The 17430-nt window shown below is 50.9% G+C and overlaps 1 protein-coding gene across 1 annotated transcript in view; it reads left to right on the forward strand.

Annotated features, from left to right (window-relative positions):
* Positions 1–17098, forward strand: part of Bcr (BCR activator of RhoGEF and GTPase) — a 124317-nt gene extending 107219 nt beyond the window's left edge. The window contains exons 16-23 of the mRNA XM_021173661.3: positions 54–185; positions 7338–7397; positions 8404–8513; positions 10046–10185; positions 12309–12443; positions 13319–13424; positions 13758–13920; positions 14433–17098. Coding sequence (XP_021029320.1) covers positions 54–185; positions 7338–7397; positions 8404–8513; positions 10046–10185; positions 12309–12443; positions 13319–13424; positions 13758–13920; positions 14433–14522 — 936 coding nt within the window. The 3' untranslated portion in view covers positions 14523–17098. The remainder of the gene's footprint in view (positions 1–53; positions 186–7337; positions 7398–8403; positions 8514–10045; positions 10186–12308; positions 12444–13318; positions 13425–13757; positions 13921–14432) is intronic.
* The last annotated feature ends 332 nt before the right edge of the window (positions 17099–17430 follow it).

The following is a 17430-nucleotide window of genomic DNA, read 5'->3' on the forward strand; positions in this document are numbered from 1 at the left end:
TTGGTTGGACCTGTCTGTTCTCAGGTAACTTTCTTTCTTTTGGGGAACCACAGGAGTTTGAGATAGAGCTAGAAGGCTCCCAGACCCTGCGGATACTATGTTATGAAAAGTGTTACAACAAAATGAAGATGACGAAGGAAGATGGTGAGAGCGCAGACAAGCTCATGGGGAAAGGCCAGGTCCAGGTGAGTCTGCCCCACCCCATCCCACCCCATCCCATCTGGATGTTCCATGGCCTCTCCCATGTGAGGCTGATGAACTGGCCTAACTCTTGGGATGGAGTGGATAGCCAGCCCTGTCGTGGTTCCTTCCTTTCTCTGTTATATCCTCTCTTGTTCCCAGAGATTGATTTTTTTTTTCTGTCAAACTTGTACTTGCAGCTGATACCATAGTTTCCCTATGTGAGCTTTTACAGCCCACGGGCATATGGTTAGGTGGTGCCCTGGGCTAAAATTGGTTATAAAACCATTTCCCTTTGGAAAAGCAGGAGTCCCAGAGCCTACTCATTTTTTGTCTGGGGTATAGGCCCAGTTTCCAGCTGCTTTCCTGAACAGCATACGCACAGATCCCCCAGAGTTCGCATTCTAACATCATACATATCCCAGGCCCTGGTACCTTCTTGAAGCTTCAACTACCCAACTCACTCAAGGGTATAGAGAGAGCATCTTGTGTATTGTATGGCTGAAGCCTGTGGCCTATGGCTTAGACAGGACATGGAAGGTGGAACATCAAGAGGAGAGAGAGCTCTGGGAGCGAAGGAGATTCCCCAGCAAGATGCGATGAGCTAGATGCATGGAACCTGAGCACAGGTAACCAGCTGTGTGGCAACACATAGGTTAGAAAAAAAATGGGATATCTTAAGTCACATCCAATGAGAGAAGAACCTAGCACTGTGGCCAAGGTAAATAGATTTTTGAGTCTGAGTCTTATTTCTGGGAGCATGGGGCTGGAGGAAGAACCAGGGCTAACTTCTATACAAAGGTGATCCCAAGAATGCCAACAGACTGGGTGCCTGGCCCCTTTATGGGTTTATCAAGTTAGCAAAGAGAAATTCAGGTCCCAGCAGTTGTTGACTTCAATGCCTTGAATTTTCTCCTCGACTCTTATGAATGGTTGGATTTGAACCAGGGCCTCTAAGTCCTACCACTAAAAAGCTAGGGGTCTCGGTGGAAAGTGAACAAAGCTAGCTTATCAAACCAAACGTCTTTGAAACCCCCTTGCTCCGATGCCGGCTTGTGAACAAATGTCTCCTCGTGCTTTTGCTTTTCCGTCAAGGCACTGAGGCACCCTGTGCCAGCCTAGCAAAGAGAAGAGAATTTCCAGTGCGAGAAAGCAGTGAAGGTAGCAAAGACAGATATACTCAGGATACCTCCAAGAGGGAAGAGCTGCCGTGGCGTAGACAGGGCTCCACTCCAGGTACGGCGCAGGCAAATGGAAATTTACAGCCAAGGAGCAGGGTAAGGGTCAGTGAGTGGAGATTACTAAGAGGAAATGCCAGGAGTGAGGAGGATTCTGGCCAGACCAGCCCAATGGGATTTTTCTTCTGAAGGAAGGTCAGGTAAACAGACATTACCCGGAGACAAAGAGCCCAGCTAAATGTCAAAGATGGGGGTGGGGGCAAACCTGTAATCCAGCGCTTTGGAGGTAGAGACAGATAAAAAATCCACAGCTAGTCACAACCACATAGTGAATTATTTGAGACCAGCCTGGGCTCTGTGAGGCACTGTCAAAAATAATAATAATAATAACTGATGATGATGATGATGATGATAGAGATGGAGAGATAGTTTATTGATATGGAGGCTTGAATGATAATTCCAGAATCCACATTAAAAAAAAAAAAAAAGTGTGGGGCAGGAGTAGAGGATCCCAGTGTGATGAACCGCTTGCAATCCCAGCACTGGGGAAACTGAGGCAGACAGATCCCTAGGGCTCTCTGGCCAGCCAGTCTACCTTCCTTGACAAGTTCCAGGTCAGGGAGAGACCCTAACTGACTCAATAGAAACAAGGTAGATAGATAGCATCTGAGAGATGACTCCTGAGCTCGGCCTTGGTGTCAGTTCCAGGTCAGGGAGAGACCCTAACTGACTCAATAGAAACAAGGTAGATAGCTAGCATCTGAGAGATGACTCCTGAGCTCGGCCTTGGTGTCGGCAAACACGTATACATACACGCACACAAAATACAGCACACACACGTGCACACACACACAATACACACACACACATACATACAGAGTATATGTTCTTAGAAAAATTGATTGAACAGAATTCTTACTCAGATTGGGCTTTTGCACAGGGGTGAAGCCATGTTGATCAAAGCTCAGAGTCTGGATAGTCTGGTAGTAAAGAGGATAGTCTCTGTCCACCCACCAGCCCTGCTGTGCCCTGTGTGACCCAAGTGAGTCATAGCCCCTCACCCTTCCAGCAATGTGGCCTCGTATATCAGACAGAGCGGGAGACACATCCGTCTGCGGCTCGGTGACGTGTCACCCAGACCTGGTCAGCATTTGGTGCTATTATTGGTGCTGTTACTATTTTGTCACCATCATTGTCAGTGAAGAGGCACCGGAGACTGTTGGCCCCTGCTCCAGCCCCCTGTCAAGAGGCACCGGAGACTGTCGGCCCCTGCCCCCTGTCACCACCGAGGTCTGAGAGATGATTGGCCTCGGGAACTTCTTTACACAGGAAGGAACCCAAGCACTTGAAAAGGGTCTAGATGAGTCACACAGCCTACACAGTGGCTGCCCTGTCTCCCGGCAACAAGGGCTTGTCCGTGTGATCCCTGGAGGAAGGAAGCAGGAGGAGGGGCAGTGTTACAGCCTGACACTCAGCCTGGCTCCATTCTCCCGCCTCCTGCTTCTTCTCACCTGTGGGTACTGTTTATGGGTTAGGTATAGCTGAGAAAGCCATCTGCGGCTTAACCAGGGCTGAGCCAGGCTTTCCCGATGATGTCGTCGCCTTCCATGCGTGCCGTCGTGGATAGGTGCCTAGCTGTCTTTTTCCTGCTGCTGGGAGTTGGTGAGGAATGGCAACCCTGGCTCAGAAACTGAGTGGAGAGACGTCCTGTGAGGTGAAGCTGTATGCTGAGATAGAGAAGATGCAGTCCTCAGTACCAGAGGGAAGACAGGCGGAAGTCCAGACTCAGGCAGGACAGCAGGGCCCAAGAGAAGGACCAGAATGGACACTGAGGCTCTGATGGTAGTATTCACGCACAGCCACAGACTGAGAGTGCCAGACTCTTCTGAGGTTGAGATCCTGAGTCGGTACGCTTCTCTGCTCTATAAATGGTATTAATGAATACTTAGTCCAAGAACCACAGCCCAAGTTTTTGGATTCTGCCCTTACTCTTTATATGACCTTGACTTATCGGGTCCCCATTTCTCTTCCTGAATAACGGAGGCTCCACAAGAGAAAGAGTAGAGTGCTCCCTCTTTCTGAACCCAGGACACGTTAAATCCACACGCCAGACAGGGATGTGATGGCGCTGACCTGGAAGGTGACAACTGTTCAGAGAGTCACCAGCAAGAAGAATATGAGCCCTCGTGCAGTTCATACACAGCACCTCGGTCCTTTCCAAGCTTCTATAGGTCATCCAAGCCAAACAAAACCATCATACCCCAGAGCCTGTTGTGTCGCCCTCACAAGGAAGAGCCTATATGCCAGGATCCAAGAGTGCCATAACATGAAGACATTTTATCCCAGGCTTTAAGATACTACAGATGTGCCAAAAGCCAGGGTCAGCGTGCTGCAAGGTCACACTGGCATCCTCAGATATCGCTGATGAAGGGGCCAGGTTTGGGCACAAGGAGACCTTCACAGGAAGGGACAGTAGGTGTATCTTCAGGTCATACCCCAAGGCCAGCAGTTACCCAGGATTGATGGATGCTTGAACTGGGAGGAAGCCATTCAGCAGCCTGACTGCATATGGTCAAGACAGGGACAGGATCCTGAAAGCACCATCCTCAGCTAGGGCCACTATGCAGAGGAGACCATCAGACTCGGTAAACCTAGGTCTCTTGGAGCCTTGTACCCATCAGAGATTTCCCACGCCCTTTTCTCTTCTCTCGTTTCCATTCATAAACTTTCTAGGCTGCCAAATTCTCGTAGCCCTGTTCTTTCCTGGGGATTAACATTATACTGAGTTGTAGAATCTCATCTTGTCCCATTTTTTTTCTTCTTGTACCATCCTCCTGTTGGGTTATGTCTCAGGTTCTCACACAGCCATCTGGGTGATAATAGCTTCTGTGTTAGAGATGTGTCCATTCTCCACATTTTGTATCAGCAGAATCATGCCAGAAGTAATCTCCTATATTTTCTGGGTTTTCTGGATTCTTCTTTGAGTGTGGGGTAGGAGATGTTTTGTTTTGGTTTTAGACAGGGTTTTTCTGTATAACCCTGGCTGGCCTGGAACTCACTTTGTAGACCAGGCTGGCTTCAAACTCAGAGGGATTCACCTACCTCTGTTTCCCAAGTGCTGGGATTAAAGGTGTGCACCATTGGGGCTGGAGAGATGGGACAGTGGTTAAGAGCACTGACTAAACCCTTTCTCAAAAAACCAAAAAAAAAAAGAAAGAAAAGAAAAGAAAAGAAAGTGAAAAAAAAGAAAGAAAAGAAAAGAAAGAAAAAGAACACTGTCTACTCTTCCAGAGGTCCTGAGTTCAATTCCCAGCTACCACATGCTGGCTCACAACCATCTGTAATGGGATCTGATGCCTCTACTAGTGTGTCTGAAGACAGCTACAGTGTCTCATGTACATAAAATAAATAAATATTAAAAAAAGTGTGCACCATCACTGTCCAGATGACTATTATTTTTAAAGGTTATCTTTATTATTATTACTTCATTAGTATTATCCTTAGTAGCTAAATAAAATTATCCTGTCACGGCCCATGTTTTTGTTTTGTTTTGTTTTGTTTGGGGGGGGGGCGTTCTGTCCATTTGGCTTGCTTCCACTTTAATTATGGTTACTGCTACTGTGACCCCTTGTTTGGTCTAAGTCAATATGGACAATTGTTTCCCAGTTGTAGGTAGAGGAGTCTCCGGGGCCGGTTCAGTGCCTGCCCTGGTTGAACGTGGGCTTTCTCCAGCTTGCCCTGGTGTAGACTAAGCAGTTTTCCAGGCATCCAGCAGACCCACTGACCACAGCTGTTCTTCCCAGGGAGACAGTGCAGTACAGGTTGCCCTTCTAAGGCTGCTGCGTTAACACACATGCTGGCTGCCCGGAGCCTATGTGGAGCAGAGGCCCCATACAACCACAAGGGCATCAGCTTTCCCCTGCACTTCTGGTTCACGGCCCTTCCCCCTCAGCCATCAGTTTTTCCAAAGCCCAGCCTCCTGCCTGCTTATTTCTCTGAAACTTTAACTGCGTGTGAAAGCGTGCCAGCCTTTAATGTTGTTGACAGTGCAGCCCAGCCTGCCTCGTCCTTTGCAAGGTTTCTGCTCTGCTAAGCACGTTCTGTCCTTTGAGGCGAATCCAGCAGTTCGGGGCTGCTGTGAGGGCTGACTTCTCAGACACCAAGGTGAGCTACAAGGTGGACTGACACCAGTGGCTCTAGGCAGAGTTAGATGCTAGGTCTGGACTTGAGAGTGAACCTTATTCAGACCAGGAAGGCTCCAGCAGCTTGCCTGCAGGGAACAAGCTGCTGGAGCCTTCAGATGCTCTCTGCCCCGATTTCTTCGGAGGCAGTACGTGAGATGTAGAAGTATCAGCAGGCCTTTCAGACATTCTTTCAAGATGCTGCCGGCTCAAAGTGGACTGACCAGTAATACACACGTTACTCAGTGTCTCTAAATTTGGACCACCGGAAGCCACCACTTGAAAAGGAGACTCGACGTAAGAGGAGGCTGTGACTTATCTAAATTCCCGTAACCAATAGACTCTGGAGCAGGAGCTGGTGTTCCCATAGACTGACAGAAAACAAAGTGGAATGTATGGGTGATGGGAAACTCTGACCTTGGCTGGCCCAGCTGTAGGGTGGAGCTTCCCTGAGAGCCTGCTCAAAAGGAGCCAGAGGCCAGGAACTCACCACTGCCCTGCTGTGCGACTTCAGCTCCACAAGCCTCTTGCTGCTCGACCCCCATCGCCATGCAGGGCCTCATTCGGTTTTTCTACCCCGGCCGGAGAAGCCGGAGCCGGATCACCTCTGCTGACAAACAGCTGTGTGCCCGAGGCACGACCCTGTGGACTCATATCCGATGTCTGGTGTGCAGGGGCAAGGTGGGCCAGTCAGGACCTGGAATCCCCAGGAGGGCCGGGAGGAGTGGGACCCAGTCACCCAGCTGTGTCAGACAGCTGCTCTCCTCAACTACAGCTTGTTCAACCTCACCTGGTCTTTGGACTGTTCATCCATGGCCTTTGTTGATTCTGGGTTTCTAGGGGAGAGGGGTCTCTATCATTACTTACTGTCCTAAGATGGGAAGGGATTTGTCTCACTCAGTGTGTTTCTGAGGAAGGAAAGGGGAACTGTCCTTGGACAGCCAAGACCCTGGGATTCGTCGTACAAGGAACTTCAAACCCAGGACAGGAAGCTACCCCACACCACAGACTCCCACCCTGAAAAGAGCTTAATTCTTTGTAGAAAGAATCTGGGGTGGAGGGGGAAAGTAGTGGTTGTTCTCTAGTCTCTTAGTTTTGGGGTACTAAAGATAAAATCCAGGGTTTTGTGCCAACCAGGGTGAGCTCTACCACTGAGCCACCCTCAGTCCCAGATGGTGTGTTTTCCAAAGATGCCCAATTGCTTATTTATCTAGCCTATCCCATTGCCACACCAAAGCCTCCCGTGAGAGCTAATGGACGCTCATCAGAACGGGAGGCAGAGCTTCCACAGGTCAGGGCCTTGTGGCAGTTCTGAAGACTGCTTACTTAGGTGACATTAAACTGTAGATTCCTATAGACTGGCTGTTTGCTGGCAGTGTTTGCCAAGATCAGAGTTAGAAGGTCACGGGGGGGCGTCATCTGATTTGGGGTGTTGTTCTGTATCCTTCTGGGTGTGGTAGAGGGAGAAAGCATGGTTGGCAACTCTTGACAGCCTTCGCTGTCACAGTCACCACTGAAGTTGGTCATCATAAATAACCAGGTGTCTGCCCTCCATTCAGACTTAGTGGCACCTCTGGCAAAGGAAAGTAGGACTTGGGATCCACCTGGGGTGGGGGTGGGGGAGGACAGGGCTCCTGACTGTGAGCTGTGGCACCCTAATAGATCAGTTCCCTTCCCTGGCCGCAGTAGGACTCTGCTTTCCATGTAGAGTATAGCACAGCAGCAGTGTTGGCCATCGCCAGGCACAACCTCCAAGCTGACCTGAGGCCCTTTTCTAATCATGCGTCTTTGGTTTCAGCTGGACCCCCAAACCCTACAGGACAGAGACTGGCAGCGGACTGTCATCGACATGAATGGAGTAAGTGCCCGCAGGGCTTCCCGTGTGTCTGTTTCTCACTGAACGTTAAAGCAGACCCAGAGCAGTTATGAGACCACCAAGCCTGAGATGATTGCTGGAGAGGAGTGGGGTGGAGGGAACCCCACGAGAGCAGGAGTGTGGTGGTGGACAGGGCAGAATGGGGAGCCTCCAGAGCAGGAACAGTGCATAGGAAGGAGTCCTCTCCGGTCAGTGTCCAGCCCAGACCCTGCACGCTGTCCTGAAAGAAAGACAAGTGGAGCTAGGGACCCCAGGACCGAGAACGTCTCACGGACAACCTAAGATCAGCTCTCTCAGAAGGATGTATCCAAAAAGATTGGAACTAGAGCAGTTTTAGAGACTTTTATTTTTCTGATTACGGGATATTTGCATGTACATAAGCAGTCTTGGACAGGGGACCTGAATATAAATATGAAGCTTAACTCACATGTGCAGCTGTGCGGGTGTAATTTTATGCAGGGGGTCATTAGCGGGGGGACCGTTGGGTGTGGAGCCCTCCACATGTAGCACGCTAGAGCTTGGGAAGTTTACAGTTTTGGGACAGTTTACATTTCCAGATTAGGACGTTTGGCCTGTTCCCTTTTTTGTGATGAGGCCTTTTGGGGGGGGGGGGTAATGTTGTTTGGTGTTTTGTTTTCTTTTGCTTTGTTCTCATGCTTTGAATTGACTGAACCCAGTGCCTTGTACATACAGTAAGTGCGCACACTACACACTCGAACCCTGTCTACTTCTTCATTTAATTATTACTTTTAAAAAGAAAGGGACATATTGGTGATACAGGAGAAGACTCTGGAGAGGCAATTCCTCTATGCCCCTTACCACCCCTGGCTCTGACCAACCCACGGGGGCCTGCTGCACCCCACTCTGGGACCTGTTTGACCTGGAGGTGAAAAGAGTTGTTGGGATAGGGCCTTCAGGGGCCCTGTGATCTCAGCCCACAGGGTCCAGAGCATGAGAGACCCATGCCTTTCCTTCCCTTCTACTGCAGATTGAAGTGAAACTCTCCGTCAAGTTCACGAGCAGGGAGTTCAGCCTGAAGAGAATGCCCTCCCGCAAACAGACAGGGGTCTTCGGTGTCAAGATTGCTGTAGTCACAAAGTGAGTGGTGAGGGGCACGGGCTTGTTCGCAGAGGACATTCAGCAGTGTCTGTGGGAAAGACTGGGCCTGTTTTCTCTGTGCATGACCCTGCTAGCTGGATGGGATCTGGAGTGTGTGTGTGTGTGTGTGTGTGTGTGTGTGTGTGTGTGGCGGGGGGGGGGGTGTAACCCCAGGGACAACTGTGAGACTGTGACTCTTTGCTTAGCCACTTCCATTTGTTTACTGCACAGCCAGCTCAGGAATGTCCTCGCCTCGTGGTCAGGAACTGCCCAAGCGCAGGCCCTGCTTCCCTTCCTCCCTCGCTTGCAGTGTACTGTGATCCCACGCTCCTGTGGAACAGTTTGAACCTCTGCCCCTTTGTCATGAGCCCGTTGCCAGGAGATGCCTGTTTGTTGGTTTGAGACAGGTCACTTCCTCCCCGACTTTATCCACTTCCCCAGGATGGGATACTGGCTACATCACTCACGGCCCAGGCGCTGACACAATCTGGTCCTAGCTCTTTCCAGAAAACAAAGATGTGCACTTTGGGAAGGAAGACACCCCCCTGCCTCTCCCCTGTAACTATGCGTTGGGACTTGGGGAGGATTTGCTGGTGCATATAGCCCAGCTATAAGTAAAGAAAGCCCTACTTCCATACGGCACTGGCTTCTGTCTTCAAAGCATTCTGGGTCCAGAGTTGTACCGGGAGGTCCAGAGGTTGTCATTAGAGAAAGCATTTGAAATGGCAGGGTACCTGTCTGGATAATCCTGAAGAGTCTGTATGCGCAGCATGTCTTGGTTAGGGTTATTGTTGCTGTGATGAAACACAATGACCAGAAAAACTTGGGTGGGAAAGAGTCTATTCGGCTTCCACTTCCATATTGCCATTCATCATTGAAAGAAGTCAGAGCAGGAACCTAGAGAGGCAGGAGCTGACGCAGAGGCCATGAAGGGGTGCTGCTTACTGGCTTGCTCCTCATGGCTTGCTCAGCCTGATTTTATGGAGGCATTTCCTCAATTAAAGGTGGCTCTTTTCAGATGACTCTAGCTTGTGTCAAGTTGACATAAAACTATCCAACACACAGCAGATGTAAGTGTCTCTGCCCTGTGCAAGATGTAGCTCTCAAAGAGCCTCGGGGGACTTACTGCATAGTGGTCAAGAATCTGGGCTAATACCTGTTCCACTTCCTGTCGTAGAGGTGAGAGGCTTTTTTTTCAGGACTCCAGAAAGCTTTTGGTTCATTCACAGCCCAGGATCTGTACTTCCTAGGTCAGTGTCACCTCAAAAAGCCTCCTAGGTAAGGGATATAGCTCAGGGTATTTACCAGGTATCTATAAGGGATGCCCTGAGTGCTCTCTGGCACCATGGAAGAAAATAGCACAGCCTCCTGACCTTCCCCCACAGGGTCATACGTATCTTGCAAGGTGATTGGATGCTTTTGGTTCTTCGAAAGTTCCTGATAAAATCTATTCCACATACCTGAGAAATCATAACAGGAAGGGAAGCTTGACCAGGCCCTCAAACTCTCCACGCCTTCTTTTCCCCCTGCAGGAGAGAAAGGTCCAAGGTACCTTACATTGTGCGCCAGTGTGTGGAAGAGATCGAGCGCCGGGGTATGGAGGAGGTGGGCATCTACCGAGTGTCTGGAGTGGCCACAGACATCCAGGCACTGAAGGCAGCCTTTGATGTCAGTGAGTATTACCCAGGCAGTGCGGAACAAACAGTGGTGCCCATACCGAGACTCCCAAGGGGCCTGGCACATGGGTTCCAGGTCAGCTTTAGCTACATAGTGATTCCCTGTGTCAGGTAGATGATTGATTGATGATGAATAACTAGCACACCTATAATCCTAGTATTTGGGAGGTAGAGGCAAGAGGATTGCTGCAGTGTCAAGGCCAGCCAGGGTGGTAGAGCAAGGCCCTGTCTCAAGAGAAAATAAGTAAAATAAAAAGACTTGAGAGCTAATGTGGTCTGGCCATGTTAGTATTAACCTCTGAAGTTATAGCTACTCAGGAGATTGAGATGGGATCACTTGAGTTAAAGAGTTCAGGCCCCACTTAAAACTTTCACATCTCAAAAGAGAAAGAAGAGACTGGATGGACAGATGGCTTAGGAAAGAACACATACAGTCCTTGCACCGGGCCCAGGATAAGTTCCCAGCACCCACAGTATGGCTTACAACCACTTGTAACTCTAGTTACGGAGGATCCAGAGTCCTCTTCTGGCCTCTGTGGGATCCTGCTTGTGCCTGGTGCACATAAACTCATGCAGGTAGACACAGATACATTTAAAAAAAAAAAAAAAAAAAAACCAAGTAGCTCTTTAAAAATCCGAATCCTTCAAAGGTCTAACCACAGCCACCAAGCTGGACCGTGGCCTTCTTTGGGGTGTTGCCTGATGCCTTGGAGTGGCCAGGAGATGCTAAATCCCAGGATAATTTGACTATGGCTCCCTTGAGGAAGGTGTGGGACAATGGCATGGATATGACCCTGGTGCTGTCTCTTTTCTACCTGTCTCCGAACCCCTCCCACTCTGTAAGGGAGACAGAACTATTCTGAAGGCTAAGCAAGGGCTTTGAGACCTCAGAGGATCAGTCTTAGTTAAGGTCTCTGTTTACTCAGATAAGACACCAAGAGCAAAAGCAATTTGAGGAGGAGAGGGCTTATTGCAGGTTGTGACACTCAGCTCACAGTCTATGATGCAAGGAAGGCAGTCCAGGAACTCAGGGCAGGGACCTGGAGACAGAAAGTAAAGCCACAGCCATGGAGGGGTGCTGCTTACTAGCTTGTTCCTCATGGCTTGCTCAGTCTGCCACCTTATACAACCCAGGGTCTCCTACTGGACAGGGCCCCCAGTAGTCTAGACCCTTGCCTGTCAGTCATCTGCCAAGAAAAGCCAGCAAGCCAATCTAAGCTCCCCCCACCCACCCACCCAGTTGAGGTTCTTAGATATATGTAGGCTTTGTTTCAACTTGACAGAAACCAATCAGCTCAGGGTTCTTTCTCAGTGTTCCCCAAAGAGCAGGCAGACAGAAACAGGACTCGGAAGGATGTTGTACTTGCAGAGTCTTTATACCATCATCTTGGCCTGGGGCATCAAGGACCCAGCACTCCTGGATAAGACTCACTGACATGTTTCAGCTTCTCCACGCAGCCTTCTGTCTTAGATAGGGTTTGCATCGCTGTGAAGAGATACCATGACCACAGCAGCTCTTAAAAAGGAAGCCATTTAACTGGGGCTGCCTTACCGTTCTGAGATGTAGTCCATTGATTGTCATGGTAGGAAGCATGGCAGCTTGCAGGTAGACATGGTGCTGGAGAGGAGCCAGGAGTAGATAGGCAGGCAGCAGGAAGAGAGAGTGAGCCACAGGATCTGGCTTGAGCTTCCGAAACCTCAAAACCCAGCCCCCATGGCACACTTCCTCCAATAAGGTCACACCTCCAATAGTGCCACTCTCCTGAGTCTGTGGGCGCCATTTTCATTCAAACCACTACACCGGCTCTCTGACACAGAGAACCAGAGGCTACCTAAGTCCTAAGAAAACACGCAGTGTGACGACTTAAGTGACTCAGACAGTCCCTGCGCCTGCCTGCCTCTGCAGCTGGTGGCCCTTCGCAGAGCAGAGCTGTAGGATAGGCTTACTTCCCGGCAACCCTGTTCAGACTCAATCACACCAATGCTGGGGGCCGTGGGGAGACAAGCCACACAAAGGGGATGGCTACACACGTGTGTCATCAAGCTGGCAACTGTGTCAGCCCAGGCAGGTTGCAGACCTGGGACCCACACAGAGGCTCTGTTTCTGCGTTCTCTGCAGATAACAAGGATGTGTCCGTGATGATGAGCGAGATGGACGTGAACGCCATTGCCGGCACGCTGAAGCTCTACTTCCGTGAGCTGCCCGAGCCCCTCTTCACGGATGAGTTCTACCCTAACTTCGCAGAAGGCATTGGTGAGCATCGAGGGCCCCAGCCTTGTGGGAGGCAAGCATCTCTTGGCCTTGCCTTTTCACTGGCACCATTAGGAGAGGGAATCAGACTGTTCCCCGATACTCTATTCCCACATTCGAACCTAACCTGAGGGAGTTGGCTGTGCAGTGCGGGGGACTAAAAACCAGGCCATCTGTGGAATCTCTGACAGCTGCCTGCTGCCCTCTCCTCTCAATATGGCCAGAGGTTAACCAATCTGTGTGGCCATGGGCGTGTCTAGCTGTGGGGTCCTGGTAGCCACAATGAACCCCTAATGCTCTAACCCCAGGTCCTGGCCCAGTCAAGCAAAGATTCATGCCCAGCCTTCACCTTTAGTCAACCTGGATGATGGTGCCCAACTCACACAGGAGGCAGACATACCCCTTATTCACCCTTATGGTAATCCAATCTGCAGGGCCCGTTCACCACAAGACCTGGCCTCTCAGGCCTGAAAGTGCCCCTAGGGTGTACGTGTAAATAAGGGAAGCTCCCAGGGGCTGGGGGAGGGGCCTTCCTATGTGCTTATAGCAGCAGACAGTGCCCCTCCCCACAGGCTCCCCACTTGTCACCCCCACCCCCAGTACAGGCCTACCCATAAGCTATACAGGTGCCTGGGTGCTGTTGCTCGTTTGAGATGAGAGAAGGCTTTTCAGGTACCTCCCATGCTACATAAGCCTTCACCACAGGTCTTCCTCAGTAGGAGTCAGTCTAATTGTGTGGCCTGAGACAATGTCGGGCGCCTGAACTCCTCAGTGCCTTCCAGCATAGGCTTGGGGTTCGGGGTGTTTCGTCTGACATCCTCATGAGAGGTCTCGGGACTGTGCTCCAACCCTGGGAACTGAACCCCCTCCTTCTGTAGCTCTTTCAGACCCTGTCGCAAAGGAGAGCTGCATGCTGAACCTGCTGCTGTCCCTCCCAGAAGCCAACCTGCTCACCTTCCTCTTCCTTCTGGACCACCTGAAAAGGTAGCGCGCGCTCTCCCATGCAGCCCCCGTCCCCAGAAAACCATGCACCACCAAGGGCCTTCCCTCCTTCTCAAGTCTCCAGTCAGTTCCCACACTAGGGACTAGAGCCGATGGCATCCCTCTCCTCCACACCCACCGGGACACTAAGCCACAGTCAGCATTGCACTTGAACTTGCCCTTCACTCCCAGATGGTGGCCCGGAGCTGTCCCAGCTGCCCACTGGCCTTGGGTTCTCTCGATCCCTGACTCCTCAGATTCTGGGGGATAGAATCTTTATATAAGCCCTGAGTGTGATGTTGGAATAACACCCTCTGCTCTGGCTCCACGAAACAGGGTAGCTGAAAAGGAGACGGTGAACAAGATGTCCCTGCACAACCTCGCCACGGTCTTTGGCCCCACGCTGCTTCGGCCCTCAGAGAAGGAAAGCAAGCTCCCTGCTAACCCCAGCCAGCCCATCACCATGACTGACAGCTGGTCCCTAGAGGTCATGTCCCAGGTATAGGAAACCAAGCTGTAGTCCATTGTTACCCTGGTTTGACACTTATCGGGTAGACAGCCTCAGCCTACTTCAGCATGAGCCGTTCCCACCTCAACTACAGAGGCCTACCTACTATCACTGAGAGGGTCAGGAGGGGCCTTGGCTACTTTAAAAAAAAAAAAAAGGATTTATTTATGTATTATGTATAAGTACACTGTAGCTGTCTTCAGACACACCAGAAGAGGGCGTCAGATCCCATTACAGATGGTTGTGAGCCCCCATGTGGTTGCTGGGATTTGAACTTGGGACCTTCGGAAGACCAGTGTTCTTAACCACTGAGCCATCTCTCCAGCCCCTCTGGCTACTTTTAGCCCCTCTGTTCCTGGCTAGATTTGAGCCCATCTGCTAGTCTTTCAAGCTCAACTCTTGTCACCAGCAGGGTCTCTTAGTACCGGAGCTGTGTGAGCTGAGACAGGCTTCCCACCTGCACCCATCTCACACGTTCGCCTCTCCCTTCTCTGCCCGAACAGGTCCAAGTGTTGCTGTACTTCCTACAGCTGGAGGCCATCCCTGCCCCTGACAGCAAGAGACAGAGCATCCTGTTTTCCACTGAAGTCTAAAAGCCAGGCATCAGTCATCTCATTAAGAGGCCCACAGAATGACCTGGAAACCTGGGACAAGAGAACCCACCCACGGAGTGGGAATGAGACCCTTCCTGCGGTGTAATTTAGCCATTCCGAAGCTCTGGGCCATCTGCCAAGAGACAAGTACCCAAAGCGAAAGGCCAAGGGGCCTGCGAGAATCCAGGTGTGTCTGCAAGTCCCAGGCTGGCCCCCAGACTGTACCTTTCCCTTGTTGCCACCAGAGGGCACCCCAAGCCAGCCCATCTGCAAGCCTGCGGACAAGGGAAAAGAGGCGGAGAAGAGAGTGGTTTTTACGAATCTAATTTATCAGAGTTTAAAAAAAAAAAATCTCTACTGGATCATTTGTTCTGATGCACCCTCTCTGGGGAATAGGGACACCGTCAGATCCCTTACTGTTGTGTCTTGAATAAACACTGCTGCTGCTTCCTATTGTGGGGGCCACAGCCATGTCCCTCTGTTTAGGTGGGGATGCCTTCACGTTCCCTGACGTAGAAATTCCACTGTGTGTGTGACAGGGTCTGAGACGCTGACTCGGCACTGTAACATCTTCAGCCCTGGCTGCTTGCTCTGTCTTCCCAGAAGGATGTCTGTGCAGAAGTAGGTCAGGCTCCTGTTCGCTGATATTCTTGTTTGGGCTCTCTATGCACCTCTCAGGAGTGTGCTCCTCCACAGCCCAGAAGTGTCCCGGGACCCAGCACGGGGAAAGGAGACCCTGGTCGTCACGCACCTTACAATTCCTTCTGCAGGGAGAGTGGCCGAGCCCACTGATCCTTACAGCCTCCCTTCTGTCTTACAAAGGCTGTGATATCTCCAGCCTGGCTCTGACTGCTGTCTCTCTCCCACGTTGCCGCACCTAAGAGACCACTCCCTTCCCTTGCTCCCGACTGAGCAGACTCGGTTACCTTTCTCAGCCGTCTCTGCTCCAAGGCAGCAGCTTCCTCTAGTGGCTTGTTTTAATACTTTGATCCGAAATAGCTTTTGATACTTGAATATTTTTAAGTTTTATACGTAGTTTCTAATTTTTTTTTTCCTAATGGGTTCAGACACCGAATACGATACTAGAATGTCCACCGTGGACGGGCCATGTCCAGGCAGTGTTATGTCTTCCTTTGAGAGCCGGCTTCCTTTTTGTTTGGAGTCGTTTCTGATGCCTCCGGAGCATCAGAAATATGGGAAGAAGGTTAGGAAAGTCGGGCCTGGGGATAGGAGCAAGATGGAAAGCTAGCCCACCTGCGGCCCTCCCACCTCAATCCCTGTTGCTGGGTGTGAGTCGAGGTAGTAGTCTCTTACTGGCCACCCTAGTGAGCAAAGGGGAAGGGAAACCCACTCATTGTCTTCAGGAAGGAATTCCGTAAACCCTTGCATCCCTTCTTAAAGGGTAGAATCCCACCCTTGGGTGACAGAGGCAGAGTTACCATGAGCTCGGGACCAGCCTTGGCAGCATCATGCTTATCTGGACAGCCAAGACTACTGTGCAGGGGAGAGAAGAATAAAGGCTGACGAGAGACTTGAATCCTGAGCTGCTCCTGCAGGAAGGCATAATTTTAGGGGTGTAGACTGCCTGTCCCGTGAGGACTCCTGCACCCGGTCACATACCCCAACAGCCCCTCCCATGTCTGGATGGTGGGTATGCCCACTGATGGCATCCACCAACCCCACAGCACATGGGGGACCCCTGAGAGGCAGAGCCATGTGTTCCCCTCCCGTCTGCTCTTGAACCTGCCTAAGGTATTGGGCAGGAAACAAAAGACCCTACAGGGTCTCTGTCTGCATACAGTGTTTAGCTGGCTTTTTTTTTTTTTTTTTTTTTTTCCTCAGCAGAGCTACCCATTGGTCTGCTCTTGAGCATTTTTGGACCCAGTGGGCTCCTCTAGTTTGGCTGCTCATCCCAGTCCATGTCATTGGCTCTGACCCTGTAAGGGGAGCACTGCTGAGGAAAGCTAAGTAACCCCCCAGCCCCCCACTGTTGTTTCTGCACCCCTCCCCTCCCCCCCCCCCAACCCCTTGTTTCTTGCTTTGTGTCTGTCACCTTGAACTGGAAAGCAATATATCAATGTGCCAATGTGCATTCCCTGGCCCACCCCCTGCCTCGGTTCACTTTATTTATTTAGGTTATGTGTTATTTGATGATGGAATGAGCATCCCTGTGTCAGTCTAAAAAATGCCCCTCCGCCATCGGGCCACGGCAGCGGTGACTGGGGCTGCCCCTCTTACCGCCTCACACCTTGCAGGCCTCTAAGCTGGCAAAGAAAATACATGACGTTGTCCAGGAGTGGGGGTGACTCAGCTTTACCCTCTGCAAAGAGAATGACGACCCCAGTCCATTGTGACCGCCCACCAGGCGTGGCTGCCAGACTCTAAAGGAAGAAGTGATACTTTCTTACCTTGGAACCTGGGTCCTTGACACAGTGGGCTTGGCTTTCCTGGTGGCAGCCTGGCCTCTGCAGTGGGTGGATGGTCTCTTTGCTGCGATCCTGCTTTTGAACTCAGCTGTCTGTACTACTCTGGGCCGGAAGGACCACGGACACTCTCATTAAAGTCTCCTGAGACTACTTCGGTTTGTGGTGGTTTCTAGTCGGTCAGTCGCCTCTCGAGTTTGAAAGCTCAGCATTGCTGGGGCTTGGCAAAACTAGAACCCACAAGCATAGGGAAGAAAAAAAAAAAAAAAAAAACAGTGTTACAGAGCTCTCATTGTCCAGTCAGGCCGTCGGTGGGGGAGGAGGGGTCTGCATGCACCACTGTGGGAAGTCCTGCTTTAGTGGAATTGGGGATCCACAGGTAGGTGCCAGGGAGGCAGCTTCAAGATACAGAGCAGCAGCTAAGTTCTCAGACCCAAGGACTAGTCTGGGCAAGGACCATTGCCTTGACTAAGGATGAGGGAGAG

Source organism: Mus caroli, unplaced genomic scaffold (assembly GCF_978045245.1).
Source record: "Mus caroli unplaced genomic scaffold, Mus_caroli_1 scaffold_9, whole genome shotgun sequence".
NCBI classification, from domain to species: domain Eukaryota; kingdom Metazoa; phylum Chordata; class Mammalia; order Rodentia; family Muridae; genus Mus; species Mus caroli.